We start from the raw sequence: 27437 nt of genomic DNA, 5'->3' as shown, positions 1-27437 counted from the left end.
GACTTTTCTGCAATGGATTGATTTTAATAGCAGTGGTTTTAAACATTTTTTTTTTCCTTCCTATTGCAATTGACATTATGCATTATTTAAGAATTGAAGGGCTTGAAATTGTTTTCCGTATACTTAACTGGTACTTCAAAAATCAGGCGAGTCATTTCATTTATGTGGATTGTAAAGAGCTCTTTAGTGGGGACAAATTGGTGGTAGGAAATTTTGAGCGTGGGAAGATTGAAGCCACAATAATCTGGCAGCAATTTGAGTATAGATATGACAAATTCAAGCTGGGGCGGTATTAACAGCAGCTTTTCTGAGGGATAACCATGAACAGGGGCATGATCACATTGCCCATTTACATTGCTGAGCCAGAGCCACGCGTCAAATGTCAAGATCTTCCACTGTATTGGTTCAAGTCCGTTGGTTAAAACTCTGAAGGCTATGATCTTTATGGGTACAGTTGTTTTATGGACTATGCGTTTAAGCCACTCTTAGGTCATGTTTGGTGCAACAAAAGTACATGAGAAAGAGGGGAGGGCGTGGGGGGGCTTGGGGAGAAGAGGGTCATGCACATGGGCTTAAACTTGGTTGGTCCTCCCCTGGCAAAACCAGCTCAGGATAAAGCAATCCAAAGGCAAAACCCACCCAAACAAGAAAAAAGAACAAATTTTCACCGGTGGCTTTTTTTGCTCTTTATCCTAATGCTATATTTGCCTATCAAACATTATACATTTCCTTACCTATTACTTTAAATAATTGTGCCATATATACCAACTGCTTTGTGGGTCAAATTTTATAAAATTTTATCCTATGAAAGGAAATAAGAGAGAATCATTTGCCCTGGTGGCACCACGTGGCGCAATCAATGTGAGGTCCTAATCTAATTACCGTTTAAAATAATTTTTGAAGATGATATTTAAATTTCAAAATTCAAGTGGTGATTGGCTTGAGACAATGCTGTTTGTACTCAAATGTTTTGTAAAGGCAACATATAAGATACTTTGTCGAGATAAGGTCCATGATAAACTATTTATACATTGTTTTCTGGCTGCGGCTATAGTGGGACTCGAAAAATTATCATGGTCAATGAAAAAACGGTTATGACTAATAAAATTATTGCAATTTGATGCTCAATGAACTTAAAATTATGACTTATCCTTCATTTGATTTGAAATATGAAGACATAGGAATGCAATGAGTAGGAATTCAATCATGACTAGACTGTGTTTGGATACTCCCACATAATAGAGATAGGAATGAAATAAAGAATAAGATATTTTTCAAAAATATCTTTTCGGGTTTTAAAATTAAAACTTTGAATTTGTTTTTTTATTACGTTGAAATTTCTTCATAATATTATGTTTGGGAAATCTGTTGTTCCGACCATGGCTATCGATTGCAAATCATGATTGCCAGTTTTGATCACAACTGAGGATTTAAGGTTTGTAATGGGGAGGGGCATGGGAGTCCAAGTGGGTAAGGCTATTTGGAATCAACATTATTGGAGACGTTGTGGAAGAGATGGAACACAAGAAATACCACGATCATCTTGCTGCAGCAGAGCCATAATTTTTGGCAACGACTGTGGAAGAGGGCTTATGGTGGCTAGGGCGTATAGTGGTAGCGACGATTCATGATGAGGGCTTGTGGTGGCTAGGGCTCACGATGGTGCTGAAGGCTCACGGCGGAGGGAGGGCTTACTGCAGTGGCGACAGTGAGTTAGGAAGAAGAAGAAGAAGAAGAAGAAGAAATGGAGATGGGATGGTATTATAGGAAATGGGTTGATTCCATGAAATGAAAAATGATTCCAATCCATTTAAATAGGAATCACAATTTCCCCAAGTGATGGAATTAGTATTTTGGATGGCATACGATTCTGTCCCTGTTTTAAACAAATGCAATAATGTGATTCTATTCCTTAAATTTGATTCTATTCTTACTCTCATTTCGGAAACCAAACATCAAGTTAAGTTTTATATATTTTATTTAATTTTTAAATTTCATTTTATTTTCATTTCTATGAACTAAATGTGAGGAAATACCCATGCTAACTTGGTAAGTAAAATAGTTAAAAAATAAATACGATAAATTTTTTTAAATGGTGGTAAGTTGGCTCAAATCCTCTTATTGGCAAGGAGCAGAACTATGTGACACATGACAAACTTAAAAATTAATGGCAAAGATTCAAACAAAAACACCTCCCTTTAAAATTAACAAAATACATAGTCGTTTTGTCAACTAGATACAAGATATCGCTAATACTATTTGTAACTGTATCTCCTTTTGTGAGTGAGAGTGAGTCTTGCTTTGTTATGCAACTTCATCTTAAAGTTGTAGGACCTCTGTATCGTAACAAGAATCACCTTAAAGCCACAAGAAAAATCAAACTGCATTATTTGCATGGCCTTATTTCGAGAAGAAATCTAAACTACCTAGCCCTAAGTCGTCCTAGGATACAAGGTTGAAGCCCGCAGTTGCACACTATGCTATGTGTAAAGGTTTTCAGCCCAACTCTGGTGAGGTATTGTGTTCTTTGACCCATTGACTTCACATGTTTGTCTTATAACAGACGCCTCTAATAGTCGAAGTCCAAACCATCCTTATAATCCAAAGATCTTCCTAGTATACATCCGATGTGGAGCCGTGACAAACTATCTTGTTTGATATCTGACTCCCTCATCAGAGTGGTGTACACCTCTATGTAGGATCCACCCACATGATAGTACCTTCAGGGTGGTTCTAATATCAAATGTAATGGTTTTGGGCTTTACTCCAGTGGGGTATTTTCTGCGTTGGTCCACTAACTTCACATATTTGTCCTATAAAAGGCCTTTCACATTGTCAGAGTCCAAACTATCCTTGTAAGCCCAAGATTGCTCTAGTACACATCCAATGTGGAACCGTGGCAGGAAGGGGAGGGTGAGTGTTCGTCAACTTGCAAAACTCACTAGTTATTGTAAACCTATTTAGCCTACACGCCTTCCTCACTAGATATACATTGTAATGGAGGTGTTGATTAATGAATTAATGTTTTCATAAGTCGTTTACTGCTTCTGTTTATACTTTTTTTGAATGACTATGAAAGTGTTCTATTGGTGAATTGTGATAAACGTTAGGTTAGTTAGTTAAACAAGAGTGCTTAGTTAGCATTGCACGGTCCTTCACAAGAGATGTGAAATATTTGGCTTCCAACACCTGTTAGCCTTACTCTGACGAATTGTGTGCTTTACCCTATAAAAGGTGCCTAACATAATTAAAATCCAAACCTTCCTTATAAGCTCAAGATCTCTTTAGTATATATACATGCAATGTGGAATCGTAATATTCTCTTATTCAATCTCTGACGTCCTCATCAGAGTGACTTACACCTTTATCTAGCATCGAACCACATATAGCTATCTCATGATTTTGTCCTATAAAAAGTATTTTATATAGGTAGAGTCCAAGATTTCCTTTCCACATCCTATATGGACCATGACACTATCTCAATCAATCCGAACTTAGAAAACTTTATAGAAATTATGGTAGTCGACGACTGCTTCATCGTTGAACTTCTCTACAAGTCAGTGAGGTTGGTGTTGTGAGAAACTGGCAACACCATCATTACGTGCTGTCAAATTTTTAGATGATTTGAAAAAATACTTCTAATCTTAAAATTACAGAGTCGTTGACTATATTTATACAAGGCAATAAAAGCTTAACTAACTATGATAACTAAATATAACTATAATAACTAACTCATCTTCTCCTCTTCCAGTTTTACATGTGTAGCCTTAGATTTTAACTCCATTTGTTCAATTCGTGAGGCATTATTCCAACACCCCCCCTCAAGATGAACATGTATATTGAGAATGTTCATCTTGCGAAGATTATGATGAAATGGAAGAGAGCCTAGAGGCTTTGTGAAATATGTGCCAATTGCAATCGTGAAGGAACATGGAAGAGCTTGATGGTATTTTGTTGCAGCTTTTCTCTAATAAGATGACAGTCTATCTATATGTGCTTTGTTCTCTTGTGTTGGACTGGATTAGTTGTAATAGACAATGTTGATTTACTGTCTGTGTAAACAAAGCTGGCTGCTGATGGTTGATACGTAGGTCCTGTAGTGCATAAAGAAGCCATTGAATTTCACAAGCTATTGAAGCAAGGGCCCTATATTCTACTTCAGCAAAAGATCTGCTTATGGTAGCTTGCTTTTTACTCTTCCAATAAATTAATGAATCACCCAAGAAGATGGCAAATCCAATTACACTCCTTCGAGTGTCAATACACCCTACCCAATCATTATCTAAGAAAGCCTTGAGCTGCAATTCTGATGAAGCTAGAAAGAATACGCCTTGGTTAGGAGTTGCCTTTAGATACCTGAGAACTCGAATGGCTGCTTGGAAATGAGTAACAACTGGTTTTTCTAAAAACTGACTGAGAACTTGGACTGAATAGGCAAGATCAGGTCGAGTTAATGTTAAATATAACAACCTCCCAACTAATCTTCTATAGGCCAAAGGATCTTCATACAAATCAGAATTGTAACACCCCAAAAAATAAAATACATATAAGTGGATATATATATATATATATATGGACATATTTAATTAGACGATGTTTAAATAAACCCCTTAATGATAGAGCATTAAGTATATTTTAGAAAAGAAAAGAGAAGGTTTGGTTTATGACCAAACCTTCGACGGTTTGGTGGAGCTTAGGGAAACTGTTGACGGTTTTGAGTTATCGAAGGCTAGTAAAGGTAAAACAAGAAAGATTGGTTTAGTAAAAGGCCAAACCGTCGAGGGATTCTTGTGGGACAGTGTTTATATAAATAGGGGTCAGCTCATTTTAAGTGAAACAAATCTCATACTCCCTCTCTCTCATCCTTAGGGTTGCAACATCCTCTTTTCTCTCTCTCCAATTTCTACCCCAAATCTTCGATAAATCGATGATTAGACGCTATATCAGGGTTTCAATTTTAGACCTCATCCTTTTAATCGGGGTGAATATGTGGTTTGGGGATCCTAAGCCACTCCGAGGCTAAGGTAAGGAAACAAGTTATGTTAGTTATTTTAGGAAATTGTACCGGTTAAATTATAGCATATGATTTCGGGATTACCATATATGAATTTCTGAATAATACAAGATATAAAATTATGGGTATGGAGACTTATGATTTAACATGGGATATATGTATTTAGGAAAAACCTGGGTTTCGTGCTCCAACTGCTGCGGGCATTATTTTAGGATCCCTGCAAGCGTATTTTCAGTAAGCACGCAAGGAGAATAAATTATGTCATGTATTTTCATAAGTTTAACTGATTAAAAATAAAGCATGTGATTATAGAAATATTATATATGACTTTTTGAATTATTCGACTTATGGAAAGCGAAAGTTTGAATTAATTATTATATGTATGTTTTGGGAAAAATTAGTTATTGAATTTAAGTAGGACTCTAGAGTTGAGTATATAATTATTTTTACCCGAAGAATATAGTTATTCTAGGCTGATTATTATAAATGAATTATCACTCAAATTGTGTGGCATGAGTAAATAAATATGATACAACATAAATAAACTCGTTAGCATATTTTTATGGATTTGTACAATAAAGTATAGTTTTATACAGTATAATGACATGACAGTTTTACCCAGAGATGTGATTTTATATGGAGTTATGAATATATATAGAATTGTGTTTTATGTGGAGTTAAGAATATATATATATATATATATATATATATATATATATAGTTGTGGGTATTGTGAAATTATGAAATATGGTTTAATTTAGAAATTATGATATGATAACTTACCCGACTTTATGCTGTGATAAATCAGTCAGCTAAGTGTCATGACAGTTCAGCTGACTTTATGCCATGATCAGTTGTGAATGATGGTTATCTACAGAAATATGTGAATGAATATAATTCCTTCTCTTTATACGGGTCAACATGAGGTTATTCTCCTCGTATACCGGTCAGCATGATGATGAGTATAGCAGAGTCCCTCCCTATATATGGGCCAGCATGAGGTTATCCTCCTCATATACTGGTCATCATGAGGATGAGTATAGCAGAGTCCCTCCCTATATATAAGCCAGCATGAGGTTATCCTCCTCGTATACTGGTCAGCATGAGGATGAGTATTGCAGAGTCCCTCCCTGTATACAGCTCAGCATGAGGTTATCCTTCTCGTATACCTATCCTCCTCGTATACCGGTCAGCATAAGGATGAGTTTTGTAGAGTCCCTCTCGGTATATGGGTCAGTATGAGATTATTCTCCTTGTATACAGGTCAGCATGAGGATGAATATAGCAGAGTCCTTCCCTGTATATGAGCCAACATGAGGTTATCCTCCTCGTATACCGGTCAGCATGAGGATGAACAATGTGGATTATGATGATACAATAGATTATTACAGAGTCATTGTTGATTCTATGAGTCCAATCTAGTTTTGATAATAACAAATCACTTGGTATTTGATATGTGCATTGAGAATGTGAGCAGTAACATTACTTAGCATGCACAGAAGGTGATGCAGTCATGGAAGCCACGGGGATTAAAACATATATATACATAACCTAACTCAATCCATGGAACTAAAAGAGTAGAAGAATGAAGATGCAAGCGTCAAGTTCAAGATCGTCCTAGGAATGGGTGTTTAGAATTGATGTATGTGCATCTTTTATATAATATAGCTAGAAGCTCAAAATGTACCCTACACATGCATCTTATGAAAACCTTCTAGGGTTAAACATGGACTTAGAGAACTTATTTTGAATCCCGAAAAATGTTTTATAAGAGATTAAAGCAAGAGGACTCAAATGATTTTGAAACTAAACTAAAAATTCTAAAGTTGGTATGCCCAGACGACTGAGGAGTACCCTCAGAAGTTTGAAGATACAACCTCAGATGACTGAAGTTTAACTTCATACGTTTGAAGAATTTCCTCAGAAGACTGAAGAATTAGTTCAGTCATCTGAAGATTTAATTGCTGAAACAAAAAACAGGCAGAACACTTTCAGACATCTGAACCTTCAGTTCATTCATCTGAACTGGGACTTCTGAAGACTGAATCCATAGTTCAGTCATCTAACCTTGTGTTCAGCTTATAATTTTCAGTGCTTTAAGGAACATGAGACGTTTGAACCTGAATGCTCAGTCATTTGAACGTGCGGGAACTTTAAAAATATGAACTTTAGGGAGAAAACATGTGTTGGCCTTACAAGGTCAGAGACAGGAGATATGAAACCAAGTTAGACAGGGTAATCCATTACACCCTATTTAAATTGAATGTAACAAGAGGCCTAGGGGGGAATGCTGAATTGGAATAGATACCTTTTATCGGTGCGGTAGACTCAACCACATTGCACAAGAATGCCGTGGGTCGAAGAATAATGCACCCCAATAAACATTTTCCTATTTTAGAACCCTCAGAGGATAGAGCTTAGCATTTCAGGGCAAGACTGAGATAATATAGTTGCAAGTCAGTGCTTGCGTAACTCAATGGTGTGTATATGTACATATATATTTTGTTTTAGTTGATGTAATAATGATACTAGGATGTACTTGTATATTTTGTGGGAAATCTAGTAATCTAGTACATATAGTTTTGACAAGGCCTATTCTTGCTTCCGTAGGCAGTGGATGAATGTTTGCAGGAATAGCAATATAAAGAACAATCTCGTGGGCATGTGGTTCGAAAGGTGGATGGTAAGCTATGAAGGTTATATGGGGCTATTTAAGATTTAGCATGGCTTGACAAATTTGGTAGGGTGACCTTTATTTGGTTTTGCCGCAGTTACGTTGAGTAGAAACAAGGATTGGGGTATGTTGCATTACCCTCTTGGCATAAGAAAAGGTTGACTGATCGTGTGTGTATTACTTACCTGGTAATAAGATGTTAGTGATGTATGTTGGTAGGGAGTAAATCAAGATGCACGTGTGTGGAAGTAAATGAGGACGTTCATGTTTTGTTGTGTATTGAGTTTTATTTTACTGATGATTGGATTCATATGTGGAGTGCAAGTAGGAGTATATAATTTCGATATATATATATATATATATATATATATATATATATATATGTATGTATGTATATATGTATTGACTATGATGATGATTTCCTATTGTCTTCACAAATAATACAAGAAATTTATTTTCAAGATTTGAATTTACCCTGGCTAGTATGGGATAAGGTTATTGTTGGAGCTTTCTATGAAGGTATGCTAGGAGCTTTTAAAGGCATATCCAAACATATAGACTACTGAGAGATGAAGGTTAAGTCCATGTTAGGTTTCGAGAAGCTAGAAGTAGGAATTAACATTGCAGAGTCATAATTATGTAGTAAAGGGTATTAGCGTAGGATGTTCAATCCGTAGGTCCAAGTTAGTTGCCAATTTTGATAAGATTGTTCACAAGGTTAACTCCAATTCATTGAGTTCATGATAAATTTTATTCGGAATGGTAGATAGCAAATTTCGAGGACGAAATTTATATAAGGAGGGGAGAATGTAACACCCTAGAAAATAATATGCATATAAGTGGATATATATATGGAAATATTTAATTAGACAGTGTTTAAATAAACCCCTTAATGATAGAGCTTTAAGTATATTTTAGAAAAGAAAAGAGAAGGTTTGGTTTAAGACCAAACTGTCGACGGATTGGTGGAGCTCAGGGAAACCATCGACGGTTTTGAGTTACCAAAGGCTGGTAAAGGTAAAACAGTGTTGAAACCGTCAACGGTTTCTTGCGGGACAGTGTTTATATAAATAGAAGTCAGCTCATTTTAATTGAAGAAAATCTCATACTCCCTCTCTCTCATCCTTAGGGTTGCGACACCCTCTTTTATCTCTCTCCAATTTCTACCCCGAATCTCCGACAAATCGACGATTAGATGCTATATCAGAGTTTCAACTTCAATCCTCATTGTTTTAATCAGGGTGGATTCGTGGTTTGGGGATCCTAGGCCACTTCGAGGCTAAGGTAAGGAAACAAGTTATGTCAGTTATTTTAAGAAATTGTACAGGTTAAATTATAGCATGTGATTTCGGGATTACCATATATGAATTTCTGAATAATACAGGATATGAACTTATGGGTACAGAGACTTATGATTTTACATGGGATATATGTATTTAGGAAAAACCTGGGTTTTGTGCTCCAACTGCTGCGGGCATTATTTTAGGATCCCTGCAAGCATATCTTCAGTAAGCAGGTAAGGGGAATAAATTATGTCAAGTATTTTTAGAAGTTTAACTAATTAAAAATAAAACATGTGATTATAGAAATATTATATATGACTTTTTGAATTATTAGGCTTATGGAAATCGAAAGTTTGAATTAATTATTATATGTATGTTTTGAGAAAAATCAGTTGTTGAATTTAAGTATGTCTCCAGAGTTGAGTATATAATTATTTTCAGCAAGAATAGTGTTATTTTAGATAGATTATTATAAATGAATTATCACTCAAATTGTGTGGCATGAGTAAATAAATATGATACAACATAAATAAACTTGTTAGCATATTTTATGGATTTGTACAGTAAAGTATAGTTTTATACAGTATAATGACATGATAGTTTTACCCAGAGATGTGATTTTATATGGAATTATAAATATATATAGAATTGTGTTTTGTGAGGAGTTAAGAATATATATATATATATATATATATATATATATATATATATATATATATATATATATATATATATAGAGAGTAGTGGGTTTTTGTGAAATCATGAAATATGGTTTAATTTAAAAATTATGATATGACAGCCTAGTCGGTTTTATTCCGTGATGGTTCAGTCGGCTAAGTGTCATGACATTTTAGCTCGCTTTAGGCCATGATTAGTTGTGAATGACAGTTCTCTACAGAAATATGTGGATGAGTATAATTCCCTCCCTGTATATGGGCCAACATGAAGTTATCCTCCTCGTATACTGGTCAGCATAAGGATGAGTATAGTAGAGTCCCTCCCTTTATACGGTCCAGTATAAGGTTATCCTCTTCGTATACCGGTCAACATGAGGATGAATATAGCAGAGGCTCTTCCTGTATACAGGTCAGAATGAGGTTGTCCTCCTCGTATATCGGTCATATTGAGGATGAGTGTAGTAGAGTCCCTCTCTGTATACACACCAGCATGAGGTTATCCTCCTTATATACTGGTCAGCATGACGATGAGTATAGCAAACTCCCTCCCAGTATACAAGCCAACATGATGTTATCCTCCTCGTATATCAGTCAGTGTAAGGATGAGTTTGGTAGAGTCTCTCCCTGTATATGGGTTAGTATGAGATTATTCTCCTTATATACTGGTCAGCATAAGGATGAGTATAGCAGAGTCCCACCCTGCATATGGGTCACCATGAGGTTATCCTCCTTGTATACCGGTCAGCATGAGGATGAATAGTGTAGAGTATGATGATATAACAGATTATTAGAGAGTCATGGTATAATAGATTATTATAGAATTATGTTATGATCGTTTTGTGCAGCAATATGGTATAGCAGTGTTATACAGAGTTATGTTTATATATATACAAAAATGTGATTCTATACTAATTTATGAATACATACAGAAATATAATTTTACACCAAGTTACAGTTATAAAGGCATGTATGTAGATTTATGAGAATAAAGTATTTGGTGAGCTAAAATACGTTTTGAAATGGAAATATGTATTATATATATACATATATATATATATATATATATATATATATAAGTGTGAGTACAGTACTAATGATATTTCAGTAAACGTGAGAACAGTATTAATGATATTACAGTAAGTGCATTAATAAATTGTTATATCTTACTTACATGACAACTCACTTGCCTCACACTGATAATAATTTATCCCCACTTACTGAGAGGTGTCTCACCCCATGAAAATTCTAACATATTATAGATTCATGTGAAGCATCGCAGTAATTAGAGTAGCGCAGCAGAAGCGTGGGTGGGATAGAAGGTCTTACCTAGAATTGTATTATTTTATTATGTCTTAATGATTTCTGAGTGATAGAGATGTAATTTGTGATGTCATAGATGATATTATTATATTGGGATAATTTAGTACTCTGGTAATTGATTATTAAGGTCTTACATTGTACGAAATATTCAGGTCATTACAAGTGGTATAAGAGAAATTGAAAGAAAATTTTTGGGTCGCTATAAGAATCTTACGCAGTGAGCTTTAAATTTGATTCCATTGGGAAAGCTGCAGGTCTTGCACCAAGAACTCTAGCTTGTTCAAGTATGTCTAGAACAAACTTCCTTTGACAAATTGATATACCAGTTTTAGATCTTGCTACCTCCAATCTGAGAAAATATTTGAGTTCCCCTAAATCTTTAATTGTAAACTTACCATGTAGAAAAGTTTTAAGCAATTGTATTTCAAGCAAGCTGTCACTGGCCAAAAGAATATCATCTACATAGACTAGTAAAGCTACGAAGGATGATTCAGATTTCTTGATAAACAAAGAACAATCTGAGCTACCTTGAGTAAAACCATAAGCAAGTAATGTTGTGGACAGTTTAGCGAACCATTGCCTAGATGCTTGTTTCAAAACATATAGACTCTTCAAAAGTTTACAAACTTTATTTTCTCCTTTGACAACCAAACCAGGGGGCAACTCCATATAAACTTATTTATGCAAGTCACCATGTAAAAATGCATTATTAACATCCAATTGATGAAGATGCCAATATTTAATAGCAGCTATAGCAAGTAGTAGCCAAAGGGAAGTAATCTTTGCTACTAGTGTTGAGACCCGAGAAATAGTAATTAATGAAATAATAAAAGAAAGGAAAAAAATTGGTTTGGCACAGGCCAAACCATCGACGATTTTGGGTGAGCTTAGAAAATCATCGACGATTTTGAGTTACCACGGCCAGGTAAGGGTAAAATGGTGAAAAAGGTTTGGTTAAAAAAGCCAAACCATCGACGGTTTCCCCTGCACTAGCAACCCTGTATAAAGGGTTTAAGTTCATTTTATGTTAAAAAAATCAAACTCTCTCCTCTCTTTTGCTCTCTCTCTCTCTCTCTCTCTCTCTCTCTCTCTCTCTCATCTCTCTCTCTCTCCTCTCTCTCTCTCTCTCTCTCTCTCTCTCTCTCTCCTTCTCTCTCTCTCTCTCTTTCTCTGATTTTTCGCCTGGCTTGAGCCCGAATCAAAGGATAAACGACATGTCGGGATCCCAACGATGATTCTCCACAGTTTAATAGGATCGATTTTGCTTGTTTAGGCTTCTCAGGCACCACTCCAAAATTGGGGTAAGGTAGTTATTCTTCAAGTTTAATTAGTTATTGAAAGAGTATGGGCTTAGGAGTATTAGAATGGTAAATATTTGGAGATCGAGCTGATTGAGTTAGGATATATGGATACAGGGTTTGTGTGAGCGCCACAAGCATAGTTTTGGGATCCTTGCAGGCATAGCTCCAGGAAACAGGTAAGGGGAATAAGTTATTTTAGTTATTTTATAAAATTGTACTGATTAAAATATAGCATGCGATTACAAGATTATAGAGCATGAATGTCTGGATGTTACAAAGTATGAAAGTTATGTGTATGGAAATTATAGTTTTACGTATATATACATATTTTGGGAAAAGGCTGGTATTTGGGATTCAAATAAATCCTAAAGATGAGTATATTATTATTTTATAGCAAAGAATTATAGTTTATCCCACATAGCAGAGAAATACAGTTTTTCCCATATAGATTATTAAATTATGAATATCGCTTAAATTGTGTGGCATGAGAAATGATAGTTTTAAATATAGAGTTTGTATACAGTATTTTATTGAGCCATGAAATTATAGTTTATTCAGAACCATGATATATAGTTTTATACAGATTCATAGTATTAAAGTTTTATACATATTCGTAGTATTACATATTTATACAGAACCATGATATTAAAGATTTATACAGAATCATGGTATTACAGTTTATACAGAATAATGGTGACACAGTAATATTCTAATAGTATTATATAGTATCATAACCCTGATGGACCAAAGATTTATAAAGAGCACGATATCGTTGCTATACAATTATAGTACTAGTGCAGTCACACTTTCAGATAAAGTGTTGGTAAATCAGTTGATATGGCCAGAGGAGATTAGAAAATTACCCTAGAGTCCAGACCAGGCTGGGTAGGCCAATCGTACTCATAGTTACAGTTACAATTATAGATACATATATAGTTTGACTTAGCCTGGTAAGCCAGCCACGGTTAAGTCCAGCCTATGGGCTGCACAACCCGATCATGCGAGGTTAATTCATGATTACAATTATCCTCTAGGGAAGTTTTCACAGTTATATATATACATATATTTACGAGAGCAAAAATATTTATCATAGTTAAAAGTATGTTCAAATAGAAAATGTGTATCTTAAATGATATAGGTGTGAGTTATGTATATATATACAGAGATGCCTTTTTAGTTACAGTTGAATTAATAGTTATGTTTCAATTATATAAAACTCATCTACCGCACACTGATGCCAACTTATTCCCACTTACCGAGAGGTGTCTTACCCCAAGAATTCAAACATTTTAGGAGATCCAGAGAGACAGGCGGAGCGAGCTTCGAGGTAGAGGATTGCCCTAGTTTCAAGATAAGTGTTTAAGCTGAGAGAGGTGTTTTGTATAATCACTAGGACGTATGATGATTTTTGGGGATATATTTATAGTTATGTGTTGATGGATGATTAGAACTTTGGTTATGTATATGAATTTTAGGTACTTTATGTTTTTCACTGCATAAATAGTATGTATTTTATAGACAGGTATATCCCCGGTACCCCACTTTGGGTCCGGGTTGACTTTGTTGATATTTTGTGGTATGAGAGTTTATTATGTGGAAAAAAATAGTAGTATTTTCGGGTCTTGATAGTTTGGTATCAGAGCCTAGGTTGCTAGATTCTATAGACTTTAGTGCACAATGGAAAGGAATACTAGAGTATAGGAATGAATCTTGATGAGGATAGGAAGTGGGTAGATTAGATTTTTAGTGAGTCATTATTGGAGGTTAAGATGAGGTTTAAGGTTTTGGCTTACAGCCTGGAGGTAGGAATTTTATGAGGGTTTTTGTGATTTTCCTAGAATGACGATTTCAGGAAAGTCATAGTAAACTATCGTCGATTTTTGTTTCTGTGTGGTAAGACTGAACCTTAAATTGGGAATAAAGACGTTAAGTTAGTCGGTTGTAGGAGGATAACTGGTGATTTTTGGTTAGGATTCTCAGAATATGTTGTTCTATTTTCAGAATGGACCCTGGGAATGACAATACGAATGCTTATCGTGGTGATGATGTAGGGTCTTCCAGTATGGGCGACAATTATTTTGTTGCAGTATTACGTAGCGTCACCCAGCAAGTAATGATAGAGATAATGAGAAATTTAAGGGAGTAGGGTTGCTCACCAGCTCATCAGGGCTGCACGATCGAGCAGTTCACTCGAATGAATCCCCCGCCATTTTCAGGAGGAGTCGACCCGTTCGTGGAAGAGAACTAGGTCTAGGAGATTGGGGAGATGTTGTCAGTTTCCCTTGCATTGAGGAGCATAAAAGTCTCATTCGCTACTTTTAAGTTGACAGGGGAGGCTAAACGCTAGTGGAGGTTAGTGAAGTTGCTGGAGGAGCAGAGGCCGGTGCCTATAGTTTTGACTTGGAGCCGTTTTAAGGAGATATTCTTCGAGCGGTATTTTCCCGCTACTACTAGAAAGCTAAAGTGGTGAAATTTCTGAATTTGACTCAGGGGCACCTGATGGTCTAGTAGTATGCAACTAGATTTATAGAGTTGTCATGATTTGCCCCATACATGGTGCTAGATGAGGAAAAGAAGGCGAGGAGATTTAAGGAGGGCCTGAGACAGAGTATTTATGAGTAGGTTCGTGGCATTCTAGGTGCAGACCTTTTTAGAGCTATTGGATAAAGCCCCAGTGATAGAGACTAGCCTACAGAGAGGTGTTGGGATGTAAAGTCAGAGGAAGAGGCACATGCCTCCTAAATTCCAAGCAGGCACCAGTCAGGGTTAGAGGAGGAGATATGATGGGGGTCAGTGGCAGGTAGTGGGACGTCGAGCCCCTTAGGGTGATCCAACACCTCCTATTTGGCGTTCACTGTGGCGTAGAGGCACGTGGGGTGAAATGTCCAGTTGGGAGAGACTGTCATTTCGTTATGGCGGTAGACCTGGACAATTGCCCGGTATGTCAGGGGTTGTTATAACATGCACCCATTCCTATTTTTATTGATGACCACCAAGTCCCCGGATCTACTATATAGCAACGCGCCCTAGCGTCGGGTTTTTTGCTGACCCAGGGGACGCAGAGGTGGCCGGCGACGTGGTGACAGGTATCATTTCCATGTTTTCAAATAAAGTTGTTGTTTTGTTTGATTAAGGGGCCAACCATTCTTTTGTATCTCTAGGGTACATCAAGTTATGTGGGATAGGAACTCAGTTGCTAGACACCAAATTATCAATAGCCACACCGACGAGATCAGTAGTGATATGTAGACGGGTGCTTAAAGACTTTCTAGTGGATATTCAGGGGAAAATTCTATCAGCCAATCTTGTAGTATTTGACATGCATGGATTCAATATGATTTTGGAAATGGACTGGCTAGTCGCCAACTATGCTAGTATCGACTGTCATAAAAAAGAAGTGGTATTCAGACCTCTTGGGAAGCATGAGTATAGATTTGTGGGGTCGTGCGTGCGTTCCTCACCACAGCTAGTGTCAGTTATTCAAGCGAAAATGCTACTCCTAGAAGGATGCTAGGGGTAAATAGCTTGTATTAAGGAGGTGCTAGGAGGAGAATTAAAACTTGCAGATATTCTAGTAGTGAAGGAATTTTCAGATGTCTTTCTAGAGGAGTTACCTGGATTACCTCCTAATCGGGAAATTGAATTTTCCATTTACCTACTTCCAGGGATGGCACCAGTATCTAAAGCTCCCTATAAAATGACTCCAGCAGAGTTGAGAGAGTTAAAAGAACAGTTGTAGGAATTATTAGATAAGGGGTTTATCAAACCTAGTGTATTGCCCTAGGGAGCGCTAGTTCTATTTATAAAGAAGAAAGACGAGATGATGAGGATGTGTATCAACTACATGGAGATAAATAAAGTGACAATTAAGAATAAGTATCCTCTTCCCCATATTGATGATTTGTTCGATCAGTTTGAGGGAACACAAGTTTACTCAAATATTGATCTTCGATCTAGGTACCATCAAGTGAAAGTCAAGGCAGAGGATGTTTCAAATACAGCGTTCCGAACTTGGTATGACCATTATTAGTTTTTGGTTATGCCATTCGGACTGACGAATGCTCCTACTGCATTCATGGACTTGATGAACAGGGTTTTCCATGAGTATTTAGACCAGTTTATAGTGATTTTCATCGATAATATTCTGGTCTATTCAAAGAGCCCCGAGGAGCATGAGATACATTTGAGGATAGTTCTTTAGATACCGAGAGAAAGGAGGCTATATGCCAAATTCAAGAAGTGTGAATTATGGTTGGATTGAGTTACTTTTCGCGAGCATGGGATATCCGGGGATAGTATCTCTATAGATCCAAGCAAGATAGAGGTAGTAGTTGATTAGGCGAGACCGAAGAATGTTTAAGAGATCAGAAGTTTCTTAGATCTGACAGGATACTACTAGTGGTTTGTGGAAGGATTTTCCAGATTATCGGGTCCACTAACATGGTTAATGAGGAAAAATGTGAAGTTCGAGTGGACCGATGATTGTGACCAGAATTTCTGGGAGTTGAAGCAAAGACTCGTCACTGCACTAGTTTTGTCTATTCCATCAGGAGATGGTGGAATTGTGATATACAGTGACGCGTCTCAGAAGGGACTCGGGTGTGTATTAATGCAGCAGGAGAAGGTCATTGTATACGCTTCTTGGAAACTTAAAGAATATGAAAAGAACTACCCGACGCATGATTTGGAGTTGGCTGTAGTGGTGTATGTACTAAAAATTTGGAGGCATTATCTATATGGTGGGAAATGTGAAATATTTCCAGATCATAAGAGTTTGAAGTATTTCTTCATGCAGAAGGAGCTGAATATGAGGTAGAGGAGGTGGCTGGAATTGATTAAAAACTACGACTGTACCATTAATTACCATCCAGGGAAGGCTAATGTGGTAACTGATGCCTTGAGCCGGAAGTTAGGTAGTGTCTCAGTATCAGCAGTGGTGGCGCAACATCAGATTAGAATGGACGTGGAAAGACTTGGTGGGCAACTAGTTGAAGGTAGCCATCAAGCATTCATCGCTAATCTGGTGCTTTAGCCGACTTTACTAGAGAAAATTGAAACTGCTCAAATGCAAGATGCAAAATTAGTAAGGATTATAGATAAAATGTAGAGTCGACAAGGAGTCGATTTTAATATTTTAGATGATGGAACTCTGAGGTTTCGTAGTAGGCTGTGTGTACTCGATGATGCTAAAATTAAAAAGATTATTTTAGAGGAGGCGCACCGTTCCCTGCATACGGTACGTCCAGAAAGCACGAAAATGTATAGGGATTTGTGAGAATCCTTCTAGTGGAGCAATATGAAAATAGAAATTGCTCAATATATGGAGCAGTGTTTGACCTGTTAGTAGGTGAAGACTAGACATCAGAGATCAGCGGGATCATTGCAACCACTTCACATTACCGAATAGAAGTGGGAGCACATTTCTATGGATTTCGTCACAGGGTTACCATCGGCACTCCATGGGCTGGGCGCCATCTAGGTAGTTGTTGACTGACTGATGAAAACTATTTATTTTCTTCCCATCAAAGTTAACTACTCCATGGGTAGATTTATAGAGTTGTATATACAGGAGATAGTCTGACTGCATGGTGTGCCAATGTCCATCATTTCTAATCGAGACCCACTGTTCACATCTCAATTTTGAAGGAGTTTACAAGGAGCCATGGGATCTTGGTTGATATTTAGTACAACATTTCATCCTCAGATTGATGGACAGACAGAGAGGACTATACAGATATTGGAAGATATTCTGTGGGCTTGTATGTTAGATTTTGGAGGCAGCTGGATTTAGTATCTTCCACTGGTGGAGTTTTCTTATAATAGTAGTTATCAGACCAGTATTGAAATGACACCATATGAAGCATTATAAGGTCGGAGATGCCGAATTCCACTATATTGGGATGAAGTGGGTGAAAGATAAATTTTGGGTTAGGAGATTGTACAGTGGACTTTTGAGAAAATCAAGCTTATTTAGGAAAGAATCAAAATAGCTCAGAGTCGACAGAAAAGCTACGCAGATACCCGTCGATGAGCGCTGGAATTTGGTGTAGGAGATAACGTGTTTTTGAAAATTGCATTAATGAAAGGAGTGATGAGATTTGGGAAGAAGGGTAACCTGAGCCTTAGGTACATTAGGCCATTTGAAATACTGGAAAGAATTGGTCCAGTTGCCTACAGGTTAGCGTTGCCCCTAGTATTATCCAAAATCCATGATGTATTTCATGTGTCTATGTTGAAGAAATACGTCCTAAATCCCTCACACATAATAAGTTATGAGGCACTGGAGCTTGGAGATACTCTGTCGTATGAAGAAGTCCCCGTTTAGATCCGAAATCATAAAGAACATGAATTAGACTGGAGGTACCCACACTTGTTCAGTGGGACTCAGAGTTAGACAAATAACATAATAGTCCAGGTAAGAATTCAGTTATATATAAGCATGCTTTGTGTAAATTTAGGTGTGTTTAATGATAGATTTTCATGTAATAGTTTTGTATGTTGAATGGGTTTTGGGAGAGTTTTGATTTGGTTTATTGTAATCTCTCAGACCCGTATATGTAACCACGGTATTCCTCCACCATAAGTGAGGGTGATAATAAAATTTCGGTGGTTTCTTTTAAATAAGGAAAAAAGTACTAGATAGTAAATTTTAAGGATGAAATTTTTATAAGGAGGAGAGAATGTAGAGACCCAAGAAATAGTAATTAATGAAATAATAAATAAAAGGAGAAAAATTGGTTTGGCACAGGCCAAATCGTCAATGGTTTTGGGTGAGTTCAGAAAAATGTCGACGGTTTTGAGTTACTATGGCCAGGTAAGGGTAAAACGGTGAAAATAATTTGGTTAAAAAGGCCAAACCATTGACAGTTTCCCCTGCGCTAGCAACCCTATATAAAGGGTTTAAGTTCATTTTATATTAGAAAATCAAATCTCTCTCTCTCTCTCTCTCTCTCTCTCTTCGATTTTTCACTCGATTTGAGTCCGAATCAAAGGATAAATGACATTTTGGGATTCCGGCGACGATTCTTCGTAGTTTAACTAGAGCGATTTTTCTGGTTTAGGCTTCCCAGACACCACTCCAAAACTGGGGTATGGAAGTTATTCTTCAGGGTTAATTAGTTATTCAAAGAGTATGTGCTTAGGAGTATTAGAATGGTAAATATTTGGGGGTTGGGTTGATTGAGTTAGGGTATATGGATACAGGGTTTGTGTTAATTTAGGTGTAATCCCAAGAGGGGGGTGAATTGGGTATTTTTTAAATTCTTTAAACTTATTTACCACTTAATTCCTATTTCTATACTTAACAAATTAATTGTAGGGGTTTAAGACTGATTTAAATTATTATATCACTGCATTCTTGTCACCTAATTGATTATCTTGTGCATGTGGGGTTATTCAACATACACATGCAAGATAGATAATAATAACCCCACATGCAAGATAGATAATAAGGTGCATTGCGGAAAATAAAAGGAGTAAAGGAAAAGAGAAAGCATACACAGTTTTTACGAGGTTCAGCCAACTCGGCCTATGTTCTCACCTTGAACAACCCACTCAAGGATTCCACTAAATCCCTACTCCTTTAACCGGGACGGAGCTTCCCTTACATTTGCTACTTACAAGAGGCACAACTTCCTTCTCACCCGATTCACAACCTGAATTGTGATCACAATTACAATTTCAAATTTGTAAAACAACTCAATATTACTTCTAACAAAGTTAGTCAGTACAATTGAAAATCCTAACACATATCCATATGATGAAACTTGAAGCTTAGTATGTATGTAACAATATAATCGTTTTATGAATGAATATGCTTCACCAAATTCCCCTTTTATTAAATCTCCCAAAATATTTATATAAGTCAAAGCTTTGGAGAACGTAGGGTTCTAGTTTAACTTACTAGATGCATGAATACCAAATGTGATCTTATTAAAAGATGTGTGTTGAATATTATAAAGATCTAAATCAATAAGTTTTCTTCCAAATATCCAAAACCCAATATGACCTTTGTATATGAATATATATATATGATATGAGTTCTAAAGATCAAAAGCCTAATATGATATTTTTTTTTTCAGAAAATATCCCACAATAGTATATATGGTTATGAACACTATGGATATTTAATCAAGTGGTTTTGTAATATTGAAAATATTGAATCTTTAAATAAATACATACTTGAATAAAAAATATTTAATCAATGACTAAACTTTTATCAAGTAGTGATCTTATCAAAACAGTCTATACGTATATGATCGAATACACTCAAGATTAATCTCTTAAATAATATGCAATAATATACTTTGAGATGAAAAACACTTTGAGAAAAATATTGACAAACAAACCGATTTACTAAACCTCAATACCAAGTTGAATGCACAACAATCACAAGAATATTTTGAAGACCAAGGCAGCCTTAGCTCAGATTTGAAGTGTAAGCTTTGAAGTTATAATCAAAAGTTTCAGTAATGTGTTCTCCCAAGTTGTGCTAATCATGCAATATGCTCAATCGTTTGCCAAAGGTTCGTTCTCTTCTTTTTCTCATAGGGCACTAGGGTTTAGATGTTGATTATATAGGTAACCTTCCCCTTAGAATGAATCTTAACCATTGGATCAAAAATAACTCGCATGTTCTCTCATTAAAAATCAAATTTTTAATCTTCCTGTAAGTTAAGAGGATTGAGGATTAAAGCACAGACGACTGAAATTTCTTAGAATTTCGAAAAATTAACTTGGACATAAGGTCAGACGACTGAAGTTGGGGTTTAGTCTTCTAAAGTGTCGGGTTTAGACGATTGAAGTATGAGTTCAGTCTTCTAATGTGCTTCTACCAGATTTTGTGTTTCACCATTAATTCTTCAGACGACTGAACTTAATTTTCAATCTTCTGAAGAAATTCTTCAAATGACTGAGCTTAACTTTAGTTTTCTGAAGTTAAATCTTTAGACGACTAAACGTGGAGTTCGGTCTTCTGAACTGATCATTTTCTGGATTTTTCCTTTTTAGTTTCAAAAATTTGTTTTTCTCTCTTTCTTTGCTCTTTATAAAATAATTTTCGGGATTTTAAAAAATATCTCTAAGTCCATAAATATCCCCTGATGATGTTCATGAGATGCATGAGTCCTAAGGTCAGTCTAGGGTATATTTTGATCTTCGAATTAAATCATATGAAATGTGTAAATACATTCAGTTCTAAGTACCCATTCCCATGACGTTCTTGAACTTGTCGTTTGCATCTTCATTCTTCTACTCTTTTAGTTCCATGGATTGTGCCAAGTTGTGTATGCTATAATCTTCATGGCTTCCATAACTTGTTGTCCTTCCGTGCATGCTAAATATTGTTCTTGTTCACAATCTGAATGCACAAATCAAATACTAAGTGATTTGTCATTAACAAAACATGATTGGACTCGTAGAGTCAATAGTTTGTGTGAGCGCCGCAGGCATAGTTTTGGAATCCATGCAGGCATGGCTTCAGGAAACAGGTAAGGGGAATAAGTTATGTAAGTTATTTTATAAAATTGTACCGATTAAAATATAGCATGCGATTACAAGATTATAGAGCATGAATGTTTGGATGTTACAAAGTATGAAAGTTATGGGTATGGAAATTATAGTTTTACATATATATACATATTTTGGGAAAATCCTGGTATTTGGGATTTAGATAAACCATAGAGATGAGTATATTATTATTTTATATCAGAGAATTATAGTTTATCCCATACAACAGAGAAATATAGTTTTTCCCATACAGATTGTTATATTATGAATATCGCTTATATTGTGTGGCATGAGAAATAATAGTTTTAAATATATAGTTTATATACAATATTTTATAGAGCCATGAAATTACAGTTTATGCAGAACCATGATATACTGTTTTATACAGATTCATAGTATTACAACGTTATATAGATTCATAGTATAACAGTTTTATATAGATTTATAGTATCATAGATTTATACAGAACAATGATATTACAAATTTATACAGAACCATGATATTACAGATTTATACAGAATCATGGTATTACAGTTTATATAGAATCATGGTAACACAGTAATATTCTAAATAGTATTATATAGTATCATAGCCTTGATGGAACAGAGATTTTCAAAGAGCACGGTACCGTTGCTATACAATTATAGTACTAGTGCAGCCACACTTTCAGATAAAGTGTTGGTAAATCAGTCGATTGGGCTAGAGGAGAGTAGAAAATCCCCCTAGAGTCCGGACCAGGCTGGGTAGGCTAATTGTACTCACAGTTACAGTTACAATTACAAATACAGATACAGTTCGATTTAGCCTAGTAGGCCAGCCACGGTTAAGTCCAACCTACGGGCCGCACAACCCAATCATGTGGGGTTAATTCATGATTACAGTTATCCATCCAGGGAAGTTTTCATAGTTATATATATACATAGATTTACGAAAGCAGAAATATTTATCATAGTTAAAAGTATGTTCAAATAGAAAATGTGTATCTTAAATGATATAGGTGAATTAATAACTGTGTTTCGATTATATAAAGCTCATCTACCACACACTGATACTAACTTTTTCCCACTTACTGAGAGTCTCGCCCCAAGAATTCAAACATTCCAGGAGATCCAGAGAGACAGGCAGAGTGAGCTTTGAGGTAGAGGATTGCCTTAGTTTCAGGGTAAGTGTTTGAGCTGGGAGAGGTGTTTTGTATAATCCCTAGGACGCATGATGATTTTTGGGGATATATGTATAGTTATGTGTTGATGGATGATTAGAACTCTAGTTTTGTATATGAATTTCAAGTACTTTACGTTTTTCCTCTACACAGATAGTATGTATTTATGGATAGGTATATCCCCGGTACCCCACTTTGGGTCAGGGTTGACTTTGTTGATATTTTGTGGTATCAGAGTTTATTATGTTGAAAAAAATAGCAGTATTTTCGAGTCTTGACAACTGGAGAAAAAGTGTCAAAGAAATCCAATCCTTTTTGTTGAGTTTAGCCTTTAGCTACTAATCTAGCTTTGTGTCTTTTTATAGTTCCATATGCCTTATACTTGATTCAAAATACCCACTTACAACCTATGGTTTGTTTATTTTAGGAAGAGTAACAAGTTCCCAAGTCTTATTTAACTCTAAGGCATTTATTTCATTTTGCATTGCAGCTTGCCATTCATGAATTTTAGCAGTCAATTTGTAACTTTTGGGTTCTATGGAGGTTGAAAGGGATACTAGTATAGCTTTATGAGAAGTAGAAAATTGATTTGTAGAATGAAAATCAGATATGGGATATAGAGTACCTTTATTAGGAGAGCAATCAGCAATAGCAGATGAGTGAGTTGATTGTGGAACCTGTGAAGCAGTACCACAATAATAATCCTGCAAGTAATTTGGCATTCGTTTAATTCTTGAAGATTTTCTAAGTTGTGGCGAGGCAATATTCGGAATAGGGTCATTGTTCAAAGGTGGTTGATGGTTTGTAAGATTCTGATCTGAGACGAGGTGTTGATTTGATGGTGGATGTTGATTAGAAAGAATATCAGAATAATGAAAATAGAAATCTGAAGTAGAATTTGTCGGAGGAAATAAGAAGGTATATGTTTCAGGATTGGATGGAAAAGCCTTGAAAGGAAAGACATTTTTAGAAAAGACTACATTTCTTGAGATGAATACCTTATTTGTATTAAGATCCATTAATTTGTAGCCTTTTACGTCAGAAGGATAACCTAAGAATAGACATTTGGTAGCTCTCGGGTCAAATTTATGTCTATGATTTGAGAGTATTGATGCAAAACAAAGACAGCCAAACACTTTGAGGTGAGAAAGATTATGTGGTTTATCAAATAGCATTTTGAATGGTGTATTTCTGTTGAGAAGAGGAGTAGGAATTCTGTTTATAATGTGTGTTGCAGTTAACACAGACACTCCAAAAAATTAAAGGCATGTTTGCTTGAAACATTAAGGCCCTAGCAATGTTTAATAAATGTTGATGTTTCCTTTCCACAACTCCATTTTGTTGTGGAGTTTCGACACAACTTCTTTGAGGTATAATGCCATTGTCATTATAGAATTGAGTCAAGGAATTCAGGGCCATTATTAGACCTTATTGTTTTGATGAGAACACTAGATTGTGTTTCTACCATTTTGCAAAAAAATTTAAGGATAGAAGGAACCTCATTTTCATCTTGAGCATTAATACCCAAGTACGTGTATAGTCATCAACTATAGTAAGGAAGTATTTAAAACCAGAATAGGAAACAACATTGAAGGGACCCCATATATCACAATGGATCAAGTCAAACTTTTTACTTGAACTGGTTTGAGATACAAGAAATGAAATCCTTCTTTGTTTTGCTAAATGACATACATCACAAACATTTGTAGAATTGAAAGATATAGATGACTCTAGCTGTCTAAGAAAAGGTAATCTTGAGTTAGAAACATGGCCTAATCTGTAATGCCAAGTATCTAATTGATTTTGAGTAATAGTTGAGACCAAGGAGGAAGAATAAAACTTGGGTTGGTTGCAGGTAGCAGCTTTTGAAATAGCTTGAGATAGGTGGTACAGTCCATGTTTCTCAAATGCAATCCCAATCATCTTCTTTGTTAATTGGTCCTGTAAAAGGCAGTAGGACTCAAAAAAAGAAGCCCAAATATTAGACTGCTTTGTTAGTTTAGAAAAAGATAGTAAATTGAATGAAAAATTAGGAACACTTAACACATCATGCAAAGATAGTGTGGTTGAGAGACAAATATAGTTATCACTAGTAAAGATTTCAGAAACAAGTAATGCACTAGGATTGTCACTTGGATGCAAGTAGTATGGACTGGATGAATCGTCCGAAGGATTGATCGTGCGATAAGAAGTATGAGAATTTTTGTCGACAGAAGTCATATGGAATTTCCCCAATAAATGCAAGAAAATATGTATGAGGAAAATACAAGAAAGATTTCAGAGCAAAATCTTTCCTTGCAAAACCAAAGAAAGATTTCAGAGCAAAATCTTTCCTTTCAAAAACAGTCACAAAGCCAAGTCAATATACACTTGGGGACGGTGCTTGCAGCTCGATAAAAGGTCAATGCCAAGCAGCAGTGTCTTTTCATTTGCAGAAAGCTTCAACTGCTAAACTATCATCCTCTCTGCTTTTCTTCAGATCCCTGTGAGTATTGCATGCGGCTTAGTTGTTTGCTTTGCCACCATGTCAAATTTTTAGATGATTTGAAAAAAATACTTCTAATCTTAAAATTAAAGCACTTAACTATATTTATTCAAGACAAGAAGTTTAACTAACTATGATAACTCACTATAACTATAATAACTAACTCATCTTCTCCTCTTCCAGTTTAACCTTCCAGTTTAACATGTGTACCTTTAATTTGTTCAATGCTTATACATGAGGACTTGATATTGCTGGAAAACCAGGTGCCGTGGTGGGTGCTGGAGCTTCTATTCGGCAAGATCAGAGCATTCTCTACAAACCCATCAGGTTCTTCGTCCTTGTCATGCCTTGCCTAAGAATTCTTCGGAAACATTTCATTGTGGGTAATGTCACTTTGATCTGCGTCAGACAATTACTACTTATAAACTCATATGCAGATGCTTGATCTTCTGAGGAACTCCATGGTTCGAATTCCTTGGTGTTTGTTTGATTTCAAATTATTCAGTGAGTAGTGTTTGGTGGAGTAACGAGATCGGTCGTAGTTTCTGAAATTGTTAATGAGATTCCAGCAGATATGCAGCATATGCATATGCATGGGAAATGTTATGAACACTATGCTCAGTATGTGTTTGATATAATGGCGGTGAGAGATTGTGTTGGTGAGAATTCATACTATAATAATAAGAAGATTCAGAGTATTAGTTCATAGTTCCATTTTATTTTGGGCAAGTTGGACATATGTGAATGTACATGTGGGGTTAGGACTTAGGAGTGGAGATGATCTTTACAAAGCATATTAGCTATCTCTTTCGTTGGGGCATAGCAGATTGCAGAGAAGCCTAAGAAACCTCTTATTAATGAGAGGGAGAGTAGATTGCAGAGATGCCTTCAAAGGAGCGGAGCAGAATCTCCAGTTCGGCTAACGGAGTTAACAAAATTCGTGGGGACAAAACGACCCCGCTTTTTGTTAATTTCAAAGGATTTTTTTTTTATAAAAAAAATATCTACCATTGATTTTTAAGTTTGCCAGCTGTTGCACAACCGGGTGCACAACCGGGGTGCAGAGGACGATCGTCCTCTGCCCCTGCCAAGGAGAGGATCCAAAGCGGTCCCTCTGGCGTTTATCCTGGCAAGGCTGGCGCTTGCTGTCTTAAATACGTGTGAATGTAAAAATATATGTAAACCTGACCGACCTTTTGGTTAGAGAGGTGGTCAAACCTCATCAGCAGAACTGAATGAAAAGAAAGAACTCGAAAACCTATATATGCCAAATTGTGGTAGACTATGGTATTTTCGATGCTATTAACTCTAATCACGTGATCGCAGCTGTCTAGTGACTCAGGGAGGTGCAGAGAAGCCGGTTGGATTTTGATCAGAGGCTGGCAGTCTCATTACAATATTTTGCAATTCAGTTTGAAGAAATATCCAAAACCACTCGTGGGCAATAAATTTAAGAACCATCCAGTACCAATGGCAGGTGACCAAGAACTTTCATGCCCACGAGGTGATGGCTTACTAATTGAACAAGCTCCCCAAGACCCTCCTCAAATCGCTCCTCTTATCCCCTGCTCTGTTTGGAAGCAATCGATTTCTGGACTGAAAACAATCTCAATTTACGTATTATTGACTACTTGTTGAGAAGGATTTTGTTATATGGCTTAAAACTTTGACTCAGACCGACCCGTAACTGTTTCAATTTATATATTTGTTATGGGTTGGCAGATTTCACGTTCATATATATATATATATATATATATAAAATGAGTTGGTGGATTGTGTTTCTGTCCCAAACATTATTTTTTTCATAGCGTAGTATTCAAGTTATATTGAATAGTTTGAAATGTGACAATTCTTTAAAATTTCATATTTAGGTTACTGTAATTAGATTAGTGCTTAAGGATCTTATCAAGATAAATTGAAACATCAGGTTTATATTTGAGAGCATGAATTTTGGGATTTAGATTTAGATTTGTGTAAATTTAGAAGAAACTCATGATAATTCTGTACTAAATTTTGT

General features: G+C 36.1%; 1 protein-coding gene across 1 annotated transcript; it reads left to right on the top strand.

The window, feature by feature from the left end:
• The first annotated feature begins 1659 nt into the window (after window positions 1–1659).
• LOC131163482 (uncharacterized) lies at window positions 1660–27211 on the top strand. Its single transcript, XM_058120079.1, has 4 exons — window positions 1660–1708; window positions 25195–25420; window positions 25684–25747; window positions 26747–27211. The coding sequence occupies exons 1-4, from the start codon at window positions 1660–1662 to the stop codon at window positions 27056–27058; spliced, it is 651 nt and encodes a 216-aa protein (XP_057976062.1). The 3' UTR covers window positions 27059–27211.
• The last annotated feature ends 226 nt before the right edge of the window (window positions 27212–27437 follow it).

This window comes from Malania oleifera, chromosome 9, assembly GCF_029873635.1.
Source record: "Malania oleifera isolate guangnan ecotype guangnan chromosome 9, ASM2987363v1, whole genome shotgun sequence".
Classification (NCBI taxonomy): Eukaryota; Viridiplantae; Streptophyta; class Magnoliopsida; order Santalales; family Ximeniaceae; genus Malania; species Malania oleifera.
The sequence above is the reverse complement of the archived record's forward strand: the minus strand, read 5'-3'. Positions and strand labels throughout refer to the sequence as shown.